General features: G+C 47.9%; 3 protein-coding genes across 5 annotated transcripts in view; 1 reads left to right on the top strand and 2 right to left on the bottom strand.

Annotated features, from left to right (window-relative positions):
* Nucleotides 1–2,512: 2,512 nt before the first annotated feature.
* On the bottom strand, nucleotides 2,513–5,096 carry irf2bpl (interferon regulatory factor 2 binding protein-like). The gene has a single exon (XM_037762923.1). The coding sequence runs from the start codon at nucleotides 4,932–4,934 to the stop codon at nucleotides 2,898–2,900; it is 2,037 nt and encodes a 678-aa protein (XP_037618851.1). The 5' UTR covers nucleotides 4,935–5,096; the 3' UTR covers nucleotides 2,513–2,897.
* Nucleotides 5,097–5,528: 432 nt separating this feature from the next.
* Nucleotides 5,529–10,697, bottom strand: LOC119484235 (TALPID3 protein-like). 3 transcript variants are annotated; one of them, XM_037762925.1, is made up of 7 exons: nucleotides 10,299–10,696; nucleotides 9,069–9,294; nucleotides 8,693–8,897; nucleotides 8,480–8,608; nucleotides 7,716–7,848; nucleotides 6,019–6,133; nucleotides 5,529–5,658 (listed from the first exon to the last, which is right to left on the bottom strand). In XM_037762925.1, the coding sequence occupies exons 1-7, from the start codon at nucleotides 10,645–10,647 to the stop codon at nucleotides 5,652–5,654; spliced, it is 1,164 nt and encodes a 387-aa protein (XP_037618853.1). In that variant the 5' UTR covers nucleotides 10,648–10,696; the 3' UTR covers nucleotides 5,529–5,651. The 3 variants fall into 3 exon arrangements, with proteins under 3 accessions (XP_037618853.1, XP_037618854.1, XP_037618855.1); XM_037762926.1 differs by having other exon boundaries at nucleotides 6,019–6,130; nucleotides 10,299–10,695; XM_037762927.1 differs by lacking the exons at nucleotides 5,529–5,658; nucleotides 6,019–6,133 and adding an exon at nucleotides 6,674–7,634 and having other exon boundaries at nucleotides 10,299–10,697.
* A 1,336-nt stretch (nucleotides 10,698–12,033) lies between these two features.
* timm9 (translocase of inner mitochondrial membrane 9 homolog) overlaps nucleotides 12,034–12,500 on the top strand; it is a 5,040-nt gene continuing 4,573 nt past the window's right edge. The window contains exon 1 of the mRNA XM_037762928.1: nucleotides 12,034–12,181. The gene's annotated coding sequence lies outside the window, so the exon portion shown is untranslated. The remainder of the gene's footprint in view (nucleotides 12,182–12,500) is intronic.

Consider the following 12,500-nt stretch of genomic DNA (forward strand, 5'->3'; position numbering starts at 1 on the left):
ATAAAAAATGTTGACACATGATTTAATAATAAACTGACGGTGTGATGATGAAGTCTGAGAGCATAAACACAACATCACACCTTCACTGTTCACACCTCCGTGACGACACGAACACTCCCGTCCACATGGAGAATATTTATATGTTTATATATATTCTACATATGACATATTTACATGTTATATGTAGAATATTTATATGTTCCACCTCCGTTCTGTAACCAGTCCTTGACTGTCAAGTCTGTCAGTGGAGACACCCACAGACTATCACTGGATGCTGATGATGTACACACATACATATTATTATATATATTATTATATATATAATTATATATATTATTATTTGTATTTCTGAAGGATTGTTGAAACTGAACTTTAACCCTTTAATTGATCAGAGCAGATTAATGTGAGCTGCTGGTTCCTGATGACTTCATAAATGAATATCTGTTTTATGTGGGAGAGAAAACTCAACTTTACTGCATCAACAAGGAGGCTATTAATCTAACTAATGATGATCAGTGATAATAATCATTGTAATAATTGTCGTGTACTAACGATCATTAATGATTCATCTGCTGAGTATTTTCTCAATGAATCATTTAGTCTGTAAAATATCCTGATTAGAGCCAAACGTCTTCAATGAACTGATTAATAAAATCACTGCTGATTAACTGATTAATAAAATCATTTTAAACTCCTTAATTACCCTTCATCATCATCATCATCATCATCAAACAAGCAGCCTTCATTAATCATCAACGTCTCCTGTGTGTTGAAACAGTAAATCTCATTATGACATGTTCAACCTGATGGAGTCTGTCCGCTATAATTAACAGATATATTTATGTTGGTCGGGACCTCGGTGACCGACCTCGGTGTTTCTAGAATCCTTCTTTTATATCAGTAATGTCGTGTTCACACCAAGACTGAAGACAATTTTCGCCTCTCTTTACTCGTACTAGTCGGACGGCCGGTATCATCTGTGTTCACTCTAGACAATCCAGATAGGAGTAGGAGCTCGTCTCCATGGATACCAACAACATTTCCTCCATCAACCACGGAACCAGAATCATGATCAGGAGGATTCATATTTGATTAATTGCGCCGCCTTACAGCTAGATGACAGATGTTTTTAGACTCTGATCCTGAACACGCAGACTCACTGCAGCATCATTCAGTTTCTGGGTTTTATTTTGAATGTTCACTAAACTTCCTGTCACCGTCTGTAACATCTGGAACAGCCCAGATGTGTTGTGGATTCAGACAACCTGAATGACTTGTATCAAACATGGAGGACAGAATGAACGTATGAAGTGACTGGTCCAGTGTTACTGTGGTTTCTATATAACAGACCATTGCTACGTATAACAGACCGTTGCTACGTATAGCAGACCGTTGCTACGTATAGCAGACTGTTGCTACGTATAGCAGACCGTTGCTACGTATAGCAGACCGCTGCTATGTATAACAGACCGTTGCTACGTATAGCAGACCGTTGCTACGTATAACAGACCGTTGCTACGTATATCAGACCGTTGCTATGTATAACAGACCGTTGCTACGTATATCAGACCGTTGCTACGTATAGCAGACCGTTGCTACGTATAGCAGACCGTTGCTACGTATAACAGACCGTTGCTACGTATAGCAGACCATTGCTACGTACAACAGACCGCTGCTATGTATAACAGACCGTTGCTACGTATAACAGACCGTTGCTACGTATAACAGACCGTTGCTACGTATAGCAGACCGCTGCTATGTATAACAGACCGTTGCTACGTATAACAGACCGTTGCTACGTATAGCAGACCATTGCTACGTACAACAGACCACTGCTATGTAAAGCAGACCGTTGCTACGTATAACAGACCGTTGCTACGTATAGCAGACCGTTGCTACGTATAGCAGACCGTTGCTACGTATAACAAACCGGTGCTAAGTATAACAGGCCGTTGCTTTGTAAAGCAGACCGTTGCTACGTATAACAGGCCGTTGCTACGTATAGCAGACCGTTGCTACGTACAACAGACCGCTGCTATGTAAAGCAGACCGTTGCTATGTATAACAGACCGTTGCTATGTATGGCAGACCGTTGCTACGTATAACAGACCGTTGCTACGTATAGCAGACCGTTGCTACGTATAGCAGACCGTTGCTACGTACAACAGACCACTGCTATGTAAAGCAGACCGTTGCTATGTATAACAGACCGTTGCTATGTATAGCAGACCGTTGCTACGTATAACAGACCGTTGCTATGTATAACAGACCGTTGCTATGTATAGCAGACCGTTGCTACGTATAACAGACCGTTGCTACGTATAGCAGACTGTTGCTACGTATAGCAGACCGTTGCTACGTACAACAGACCACTGCTATGTAAAGCAGACCGTTGCTATGTATAACAGACCGTTGCTATGTAAAGCAGACCGTTGCTATGTATAACAGACCGTTGCTATGTAAAGCAGACCGTTGCTATGTATAACAGACCGTTGCTATGTATAGCAGACCGTTGCTACGTATAACAGACCGTTGCTATGTATAACAGACCGTTGCTATGTATAACAGACCGTTGCTATGTATAGCAGACCGTTGCTATGGACGCAGCTCTGATGTGGGACTCTGGAGGACTGTTCTAGTGTGTAATCATTGATGTCTTCAGTCAGTAGCTGTGTGATAATCAGGATAATGTTCAGCTAGTGGATCATTGTTGTGGAATAAACAGCCCTAATTTAAATATGCAAATGAGACGTAATATATAATATTATATCATACTATAATATAATAATATATCAGACTATTGATCCAGATATCACTCCATCAGCATCAAGAGATGTTTTCAGATTAAATGGTCTCCACTGACAGAGAGGAAGAGTTTACAGACCTCCTCCTCTTCCTCAGGTGTCTCTCTCCTTCTTCACCTTGACGTCTCCCGCCAGGATGGTTGCTATCTCTCCCTGCATGAAGGCCCAGGGCACGTTGGAGCCGACCAGAGGACACTTGTCCCCGCTGGGACAGAAGACCTCCCCTGCTGCTCCCTGGGCCTTGATGCTCTCTCTGGAGCAGGGGAAGCAGAACTTGTGGTTGGGGACGGAGGGACACTGGACAAAGTGCGTGTCCTCCAGCCGCTCGTGGCAGATGGTGCAGCACAGAGGCCCGCTGTTGGCCATGGGGGAGTCGGGCACGCTCTGCGCGTGCACTTGGTCCATGCCGCTGGCGGACTGCGACGCCGCGGACACCCCCAGGTCCCGGTCCCGGTCCCGGTCCCGGTCCCGATCCCGGTCTCCGTTGCGGGACGAGAGCCGCCTCTGTCCCCCGGACCCGGACCCGGAGGCGGGGGACACCGGGCTGCTGTTGTGTCTGGAGGACGAGGTGGTGGAGTGGACCGAGTCCCGGTCTTTGTTGGGGGAGTGTGCATTCCCGAGCGTGTCCGCGACCGACATGAGCGCGGCCATGGGGGACTGTCCGGTCTGGTCCGGGTCCGGGTCCGGGTCCGGGGGGGACGGGCCTGGGGGGGGGAGGCTGAAGGAGCTCGAAGACATGGACAGTTTGAGTGCTTCAGTCTGGCTGCTGATCCACTGCTGCCTCTGCTGCTCCTCCGGGTCCGGGTCCGGGTCCTGGTCCGGGTCCGCCTTCCTCTTCCTCAGCCCGGCCCTGGAGCTGCCTGGACCCGGACCCGGACCCGGACCCGGACCCGCAGCCCGGCCGGGCAGCAGCGGGTAGCAGCTGTCGGTGTGAGACTCCGGCAGCATGTCCCCCCCCACCGTCTCCCTGAAGAACCGGAGTGGTTCCGGTAGCAGGTCCCCCAGCAGCCTCCAGTCCCCGGAGCCGTGCTGCTTCTCGTACTCTAGGTACTTGAACCCGGAGGACAGACCTCGACCGTAGTCCTTCATGCAGTCCTGGTACATCTGCTTGGCGACCCCCGAGGCGCTGGAGAACACGGTCCCGGAGCCGCTCGGGTACTCGATGAAGATCTTCAGCTCGAACTCCAGACCCGGTTTGGACACCGCGTCGAAGGCGAAGACCCGACCCAGCAGCATGTGGTCCTTCTTGAAGCGGACGTTGAACGGGGTGCATCCAGACAGAGAGACCAGCGAGTCCCGAACCACCTTGGGCCGGCTGGTCCAGTCCTCCTGCCGGTTCCGGAGGCTGTCGCTCAGCTCGGACAGAACCTCCACGTTCCGCTGCTTCTCCTTCAGCTCTCGCTCCCGCTCCTGGTCCGAGCCGGACCCGGACCCGGACCCGGACCCGGACCCGGACCCCGAGGCGGGCCGCTTCCCCGCAGGGTCGGACAGGGAGACCCCGACCAGTGAGCTCTGCCGGGTTCTGCCGGTCAGGCCGTGCGGTCCCGGTCCCGGTCCCGGTCCCGGTCCGTTCAGTAGCGTCTGAGGCAGCAGGTTCGGTGCTGACACCAGCCCGCCGTGGCTCCGGCCCCTCGAGTTTGGACTCTGTCGGTTCAGTTCTGGCGGTCCGTCGTCGGGTTTGAACCCGTTGGGCAGCCTGCTGCTGAGCCCGCTGTAGTCGAACCGAGCCCGGCTATCTGCACCGAGCGAGTACCGGTCCAGACCGGGCTGCGGAGCCTTCCCGGGTACCTCCACCTGCTGGTTCAGCGGCTCCTTACCGCTCAGTAACCCGGCCTGGCTCTTCACCACGGCGGCCTGCTGCTGCTGCTGCTGAGGAGGAGGAGGAGGAGGAGGAGGAGGAGGAAGAGCAGCAGGTCCTCCGGCGGGAGATCTGCTCTCCTGGAAGCCGTGAGCCCGCTTCAGGTGGCGGGTCGTCTCGATGACGAACTCGACCCGGTCCGCGCCCTCGTAGTTGACGCAGCCCCGACAGACGGGCTCGGTGAAGTCCCAGATCATGGCCCAGGGCATGCGGGGCAGGTCGCACAGATAACAAGACTGTCTGCGGGACGAGGAGACCTGCGGGGAGGACATGATCCCTCTGCCCGGCGTCCTCCTCCCTCCTCCGGCTGCACTCTCTGACTACACCCGGGAGGAGGAGCACCGACCGACGGACTGACGGACCTACCGACTGACGGACTGACCGACCGACGGACTGCAGTGACTCCGCTCCGGTTATTGTTCCTGCTGCTGCTGCAGCTGCTGATGATGATGCTGATGATGCTGCTGCTGATGATGCTGATGATGATGCTGCTGCTGTTGTTGATGCTGCTGCTGCTACTGCTGCTGATGAAGATGAGGATGAAGATGAAGATGGAGCTCCGTGCTGCTGCAGAGAGGAGGAGGGGGGGGGGGGGCTCACCCCGAGAGGAGCGGAGGAATTTAGACCCCCCCCCCAGGAATGCCACCTGGTAGAATACGTGACGTCATCGCCCCCCTCCTTCCTGCAGCTCCGCTCAGAATGAAATGACATGACGTCACTAGTTGCCCCGCCCCCCCAGTGAGCTGATGTTTTAATAGACAATAATCAATATAATCAATAGCTGAATTGATCAGTGATGGTTGGTGGTGTCACTGCAGAGACGTGTGTGTTGCTAGGCAACACCCTCCCCCCCTATTGATCGCCTCCTCTTTGTGTTTCTGATCAATGATCAGCTGCTGATCGATCGGTTCATTGATTCAGAGTTAATGATCAGTCCAGACAGGACGGGGTTAACCACCACACTGATGCATTCTGGGAAAATATCAACATCAAAACCTGCACACACACACACACACACACACACACACACACACACACAGGTTAGCTCAGGCATGCCTCTGATGGATACTGTCTCTGTTACCATGGAAACACGCCTGGCAACGAGGTGAGAGGAGGAGGAGGAAGAAGAGAGGGAGGGGGAAGAAGAGAAGGAGGAAGAGGACAAGGAGGAGGAAGAACAGAAGGAGGAAGAGCAGGAGGAGGTGCAGCCCTGCTCTCTCTGAATGATGCTGATCGAACACTTCCATCCCATAATAGTTGAGAGATGGTGATTCAGAGGTCTGGTAACCATGGAGACGCTCTGAACTCACAACACAATATACACAACATGTATAACACACAGCCCCCCCCCCTCACCTGGTTTGCTCTGGCCATCGGTCACAGCGGGGTGTTGCCATAGCAACTGGGCTGGTCTCCACGGTGGCAGCTCTGGTTGCCGAGGAGCCTGGCTGCTGGTTGCTAAGGACATCTGCTGATAGAGAAGACAGGAGAGGTCAGAGGTCGTCATGAGCATAGCCAATATACGTATATATTATATGTATGTATATATATATACACACTATATGTATGTGTGTGTATATATATATTTATAGTATATATATATACAGTATATAGTATATATATATATATACAGTATATAGTATATATATATATAAACAGTATATACTGTATATATATACACACACACACACAGGGTTGCAGGGTATCAGAAGTGACGCTAAAAATAGCCCGCTGCTACAAACCACTCGGTTACCATGACAACCCGTCTCTGTTCTGCCACATCAGTCTGGGTTGAAGGTGGAGTGTTGCCATGGTAACAGTACATCACAACAGTACTACCACCTGCTGGTGTCCTTCACCTCACCAGGTATCTGTCCTTCACCTCACCTGCTACCTGTCCTTCAGGTACCTGTCCTTCACCTCACCAGGTACCTGTCCTTCACCACACCAGGTATCTGTTCTTCACCTTACCTGCTACCTGTCCTTCACCTCACCAGGTATCTGTCCTTCAGGTACCTGTCCTTCACCTCACCAGGTATCTGTTCTTCACCTTACCTGCTACCTGTCCTTCACCTCACCAGGTATCTGTCCTTCAGGTACCTGTCCTTCACCTCACTAGGTACCTGTCCTTCACCACACCAGGTATCTGTCCTTCAGGTACCTGTCCTTCACCACACCAGGTATCTGTCCTTCAGGTACCTGTCCTTCACCTCACCAGGTATATTTCCTTCACCTCACCAGGTACCTGTCCTTCACCTCACCAGGTATCTGTCCTTCACCTCACCAGGTATCTGTCCTTCAGGTACCTGTCCTTCACCTCACCAGGTATCTGTCCTTCACCTCACCAGTTACCTGTCCTTCACCACACCAGGTATCTGTCCTTCAGGTACCTGTCCTTCACCACACCAGGTATCTGTCCTTCAGGTACCTGTCCTTCACCACACCAGGTATCTGTCCTTCAGGTACCTGTCCTTCACCACACCAGGTACCTGTCCTTCACCTCACCAGGTATCTGTCCTTCAGGTACCTGTCCTTCACCTCACCAGGTATCTGTCCTTCAGGTACCTGTCCTTCACCTCACCAGGTACCTGTCCTTCACCTCACCAGGTATCTGTCCTTCAGGTACCTGTCCTTCACCTCACCAGGTATCTGTCCTTCACCTCACCAGTTACCTGTCCTTCACCACACCAGGTATCTGTCCTTCAGGTACCTGTCCTTCACCACACCAGGTATCTGTCCTTCAGGTACCTGTCCTTCACCACACCAGGTACCTGTCCTTCACCTCACCAGGTATCTGTCCTTCAGGTACCTGTCCTTCACCTCACCAGGTATCTGTCCTTCAGGTACCTGTCCTTCACCTCACCAGGTACCTGTCCTTCACCTCACCAGGTACCTGTCCTTCACCTCACCAGGTATCTGTCCTTCACCTCACCAGTTACCTGTCCTTCACCTCACCAGGTATCTATTAAACCCTTCACAATAAAAGCTTTTAATAAACATTAGCTAACATCCACCAACACATGTAAACATGACAGAAAGTAAACAGAGTTTACCTGCAGTGTTCAGGTGATCCAGCTGATCCAGGTGAGTGACCTGCAGAAGGCGTGGCTGACTTGAAGCTGTGAGGTCAGAGGTCACTGGGGCGTGGCCTGTCAGCATCCTGAGGGCTGACTCCAGCAGCTGGCTCTGATTGGAGGAGAGGACAGCCAATGAGCAGTCAGACAGTCAGAGTTATGTCTAGTTCACACTACAGGATTTCACCACCTGATTTATGCTTCAGATCAGAGGCAGGGCGCTGTTAGCTCGCCGCTCGAGCTTCACGTGTGAACTGTTTAAAGACGCTCGCCAACGCATTCCAGATATCTAGCATGCTACACGTACGATATCAGGTCATTTAGCGTGTATTTTTTATGGGTTTTCGTGACTAAATGTAGTTTGTTGACCTCATCAAGGATTCCTCCTGTTAAAGATCTGGTAGTGTCATGTGGTGTTAAAACCATGATGACTGTAGTGTGACCTTCAGGTGATCAGGTGATCTGGCTAACAGGTGGACAGGTGAACGGGTGAACAGGTTGACAGGTGGACAGTTGGACAGGTGGATAAGTGGAAAGGTGGACAGGTTGACAGGTGAACGGGTGAACAGGTGGACAGGTGAACAGGTGAACAGGTGGACAGGTTGACAGGTGAATGGGTTGACAGGTTGACAGGTGGACAGGTGGACAGGTGAACAGGTGAACAGGTGGACAGGTGGACAGGTGAACAGGTGGATAGGTGGACAGGTGAAAAAGTGGACAGGTAAACAGGTGAGTGTGTTTACCTGCTGCTGCAGCTGTTGGCTGTGCAGCGTCTCCAGGTGATGCAGCGTCTGCTGGCTCAGGCTCCGCCCCCTCTTTCCGTCCTCCCTGTACCTGTCAGCCTGCAGCAGCTTCTCAACGCCTTCAGTCAGCTATTATAATAATAATAATATTAATAATAATTCAGGTGCATCAATAAACAATAACTCCTGTCACAGTTCCTCCTCATGATCTACCTTGATCAGAGTTGCAGCAGCTGCTGCGTTGGTGTCGTCGCCAAGACAACCAGAGGACAGTTCAGCCTCCGTCTGGACCCGCACACCACCTACTGCATCCTGGGAACTGGTCCCCAGACCAGGAGCACCCTGGGAGCTGGTCTGGAGGGGTCCCGGGTCCAACAGCTGCACCTTGATCTCCCTCCTGTGGGGGGCGCTGTGAGACCTGAGGACAGACAGCAGAGGGATGTAAACAAATTCAGATGGTTTTCAAAGTAAAATACTCCAATGCTCATCTCATTAATAAACCTGCACCAGACTCTATAGACTTTTCATCTCATTAATAAACCTGCACCAGACTCTATAGACTTTTTAGTGTTTTTTAGTGTTTTTTCACCGTTGTTTCAAAGCTGCGAGCACGACTCCTCGACTTCCAGCAGCAAAACGTGATGTGAGAAGGTCGTGACCTGAGGGTGATGATGTCAGCAGAGACTGATTGATGAAGCTGGTTCTCTCACCAGGCCGCCGGTCGCTGAGTGTCCCAGCAGAGAGCTTCCTGAGAGGACTCACTCTTCTTCTGGGTTCTTTGTTCTCTTTGGTCATTCCAGGTTTCTTCAGTCTGTCTAAACACACACACACACACACACATTGTTTTTCTATATTTACTACTAGTAGTACTACCAGTAGTACTACATTTATCTACAACATCACTATTATTATTATAGAATATAAATCATTATCAGTTACAGGCCGAGCTGGAAGAAGTACTCAGACCTTCACTGTAGTAAAAGTACTAATACAGTAATGTAGAAACACTCTGTTACAAGTAAAAGTCCTGCATTCAAAAGTACTAGAGTATTATCAAAATATACTTAAAGTACCAGAAGTACTTTATAATCTGAATCTGACATAACGCAGGAAGCTTGCTCCCAGACACCAGTGCTGGAGGAAGAACTCAGATATTTGACTTCTGTAAAAGTACTAATACCACAATGTAGAAAGTAAAAAATCCTAAGTAATCCTGAAGTAAAAGTACAAATGTACTCCCATCACAATATACTTAAAGTACGAAAAATAAAAGTATTCATTATGCAGAATAATATATATTATTGTATTATAATTATTGATGTTCATCACTTTAATGTTATAAATAATATATATATATATATATATATGTATATATATATATATTACTTAAACATATAACTTAATAATAATAATACATCATAATTTATTAGTTGATTATATTTTATTTAAATAAAATCATATTTATTTAGAATAATAATAATTGATTATATTTTATTTACATTTTTTTTTTTAATAAATAAAATGTAAATAACGCTGTCAGATAAATGTAGTTCAATATGTCCCTCTGAGATGTAACGTTAGTGGAGAAGTAGGAAGTAGCCGAACATGGAAGTACTCAAGTAAAGTAAAAGTACCTCACATGTGTACTAAAGTAACGTACAGTACTTGAGTAAATGTACTTAATTACATCCCTGCTGTGGTTACAGGCCAGATTAAACCAGTCATGATGTTATTGAACAGCTTCTGTCGGTCACCACATAGCTCAGGTGACCGCTGGAGGTGGAACACCTGCGGAGCACCTGCGGAGCTTCTCACTCACCGGGCTGAGCCGGTGCTGCTGGCCGGGGAGGAGGCGCTCTGTCCGGCTTCATGATCTGCTGCTGCTGGTCTGACCCGGAGCTCCGCCGCTGCTGCTCGGCCAGAGGCGGCAGGACTGGACGGTCCTGCAGCTTCTGGACGGTGATCTGGACAGATCCGGATCCGGGTCCTGGTCCTGGTCCTGGTCCTGGTCCTGGTCCCGGTCCCGGTCCAGCTTCATGTCTCCGATCCGAGAGGAGAACCCGAGTGGACCGGATCAAAACGTCTCCGGTGTCCGAGCTGCAGGAGGATTGATCCGGACTGGTTTCACCCAGAGAGTCCGGCTGGGACTCCGGCTGGGACCACATCATATCAGACAGCTGTTAGCTGTTAGCTGTTAGCTGCTAGCTGTTAGTTGCTAACTGTTAGCTGCTAGCTGTTAGCTGTTAGTTGCTAACTGTTAGCTGCTAGCTGTTAGCTGTTAGTTGCTAACTGTTAGCTGCTAGCTGTTAGCTGTTAGCTGTTAGCTGTTAGCTGCTAGCTGTTAGTTGCTAACTGTTAGTTGCTAGCTGTTAGCTGTTAGCTGTTAGTTGCTAGCTGTTAGCTGTTAGCTGTTAGCTGTTAGCTGTTAGTTGCTAACTGTTAGCTGCTAGCTGTTAGCTGTTAGCTGCTAGCTGCTAACTGTTAGCTGTTAGTTGCTAACTGTTAGCTGCTAGTTGCTAACTGTTAGCTGCTAGCTGTTAGCTGCTAGCTGTTAACTGTTAGCTGCTAGCCTCCGCTAGCTGCTTTCAAACCTCCCGCCCCTTCATGACGTCAGAGACCGGTTAGCTGGCCGGCGGTTGGTTGGATGTGATGTATTTAAAAGTCGATGGAAGTCCTGAGTTCTGGCGGGAAAGTGCCGTAAACAAGGTTATAATGTTCCGTTAGAAGCAGAGAGATAAAGATAGTAAAGATAGTAAAGATAGTAAAGATAGTAAAGATATTCTATGAAAGCGGATTATTATTAAAAGATGAAAACAGAGCAACTCACAGAGACCAACAGCAACTGTTGCCGGCAACAAAACACGTCACTTCCGGCTCCCGCATCGGAGCAGAGATTGAAAAACACGCAGGACGGAGGTCTCACTTCGACTCTAAACTCAGAAACCAGAAACCAAAAGCAACAACAACAACATACAGACGAGGTAAACTGTGGAGGAACACAAGAGTCCCGTTAAAAGTAATAAAGCATTTAATTGAGTGAAAAAACGAATTGTACAATAAAAATAGGCATTAATAAATGTGTTTACAAATTAATGTATTAATCTATGAATAAAATTAGGACAAACTTTGTAAATCCATTTTCCACTTGAACTATTTATTGATGGTTTAATATTTCATTTGTAAATTCTTTTCATAATTCTTATCTTTATTAACCATTAAAATGTCAATTAATGAAATACTTTGATTAATAAATTATCTTGTAAACATATTTATTAATGCCTATCGGACCAATTAAAACATGTTTATACTTTATATACAATATGTTGGTGTGTTTGAATCCTTCAACATTATGAAGATTGTTCTTTATTTTTCATGTACACAATAACGCTTATTCAATATATTAAAAGAACTGCATGAGACTTTAAACATATAAAAGTCATATCAATGGAAAATGTGTATCAGAATCACATTTATTTGCCAGTATTGTGCACATCTATAGAAATATAGATGAGAGCTGGGGACAAGGACAACACTGATGGACAAATAAAGGTGAGGAATCTCAGTGGTTCTACTTCCGGCGGTGGTTTGTAGTCCGCCAGGAAAACAACAGAAGAAGAAGACTTCCGTCATCTCGTCCTTCAGTCGGCTGCTAGCTGCTAGCTGTTAGCTTCAGGGTGAACATCAACATCATCTCGTCCTCAGGTGAGACCTGAACACACTGACATCGTTATTATACACATCTGTATTTATAGTTATAATCCAGATTCACCTGAACCCGGAACAGATCACAGCTAACGGCTAATGCTAGTTAGCTGTTAGCTGTTAGCATGGAGATGATTTACTAAATGAGAGAACAGGATGTATTTAATGTAATATATGAATACTAATGATGTATTGATGACGTCATGGAGTGTTTAATGACGTCATCCAGACTCCATTCATTAAAGGTGTATTATTGCTGCTCAGTGATGAACCGTGTTCTGATCTGATGCTTCGGATGAGTTCTCCTGTTCAGGTGGAA

This window comes from Sebastes umbrosus, unplaced genomic scaffold (assembly GCF_015220745.1).
Source record: "Sebastes umbrosus isolate fSebUmb1 unplaced genomic scaffold, fSebUmb1.pri scaffold_113_arrow_ctg1, whole genome shotgun sequence".
Taxonomy (NCBI): Eukaryota; Metazoa; Chordata; class Actinopteri; order Perciformes; family Sebastidae; genus Sebastes; species Sebastes umbrosus.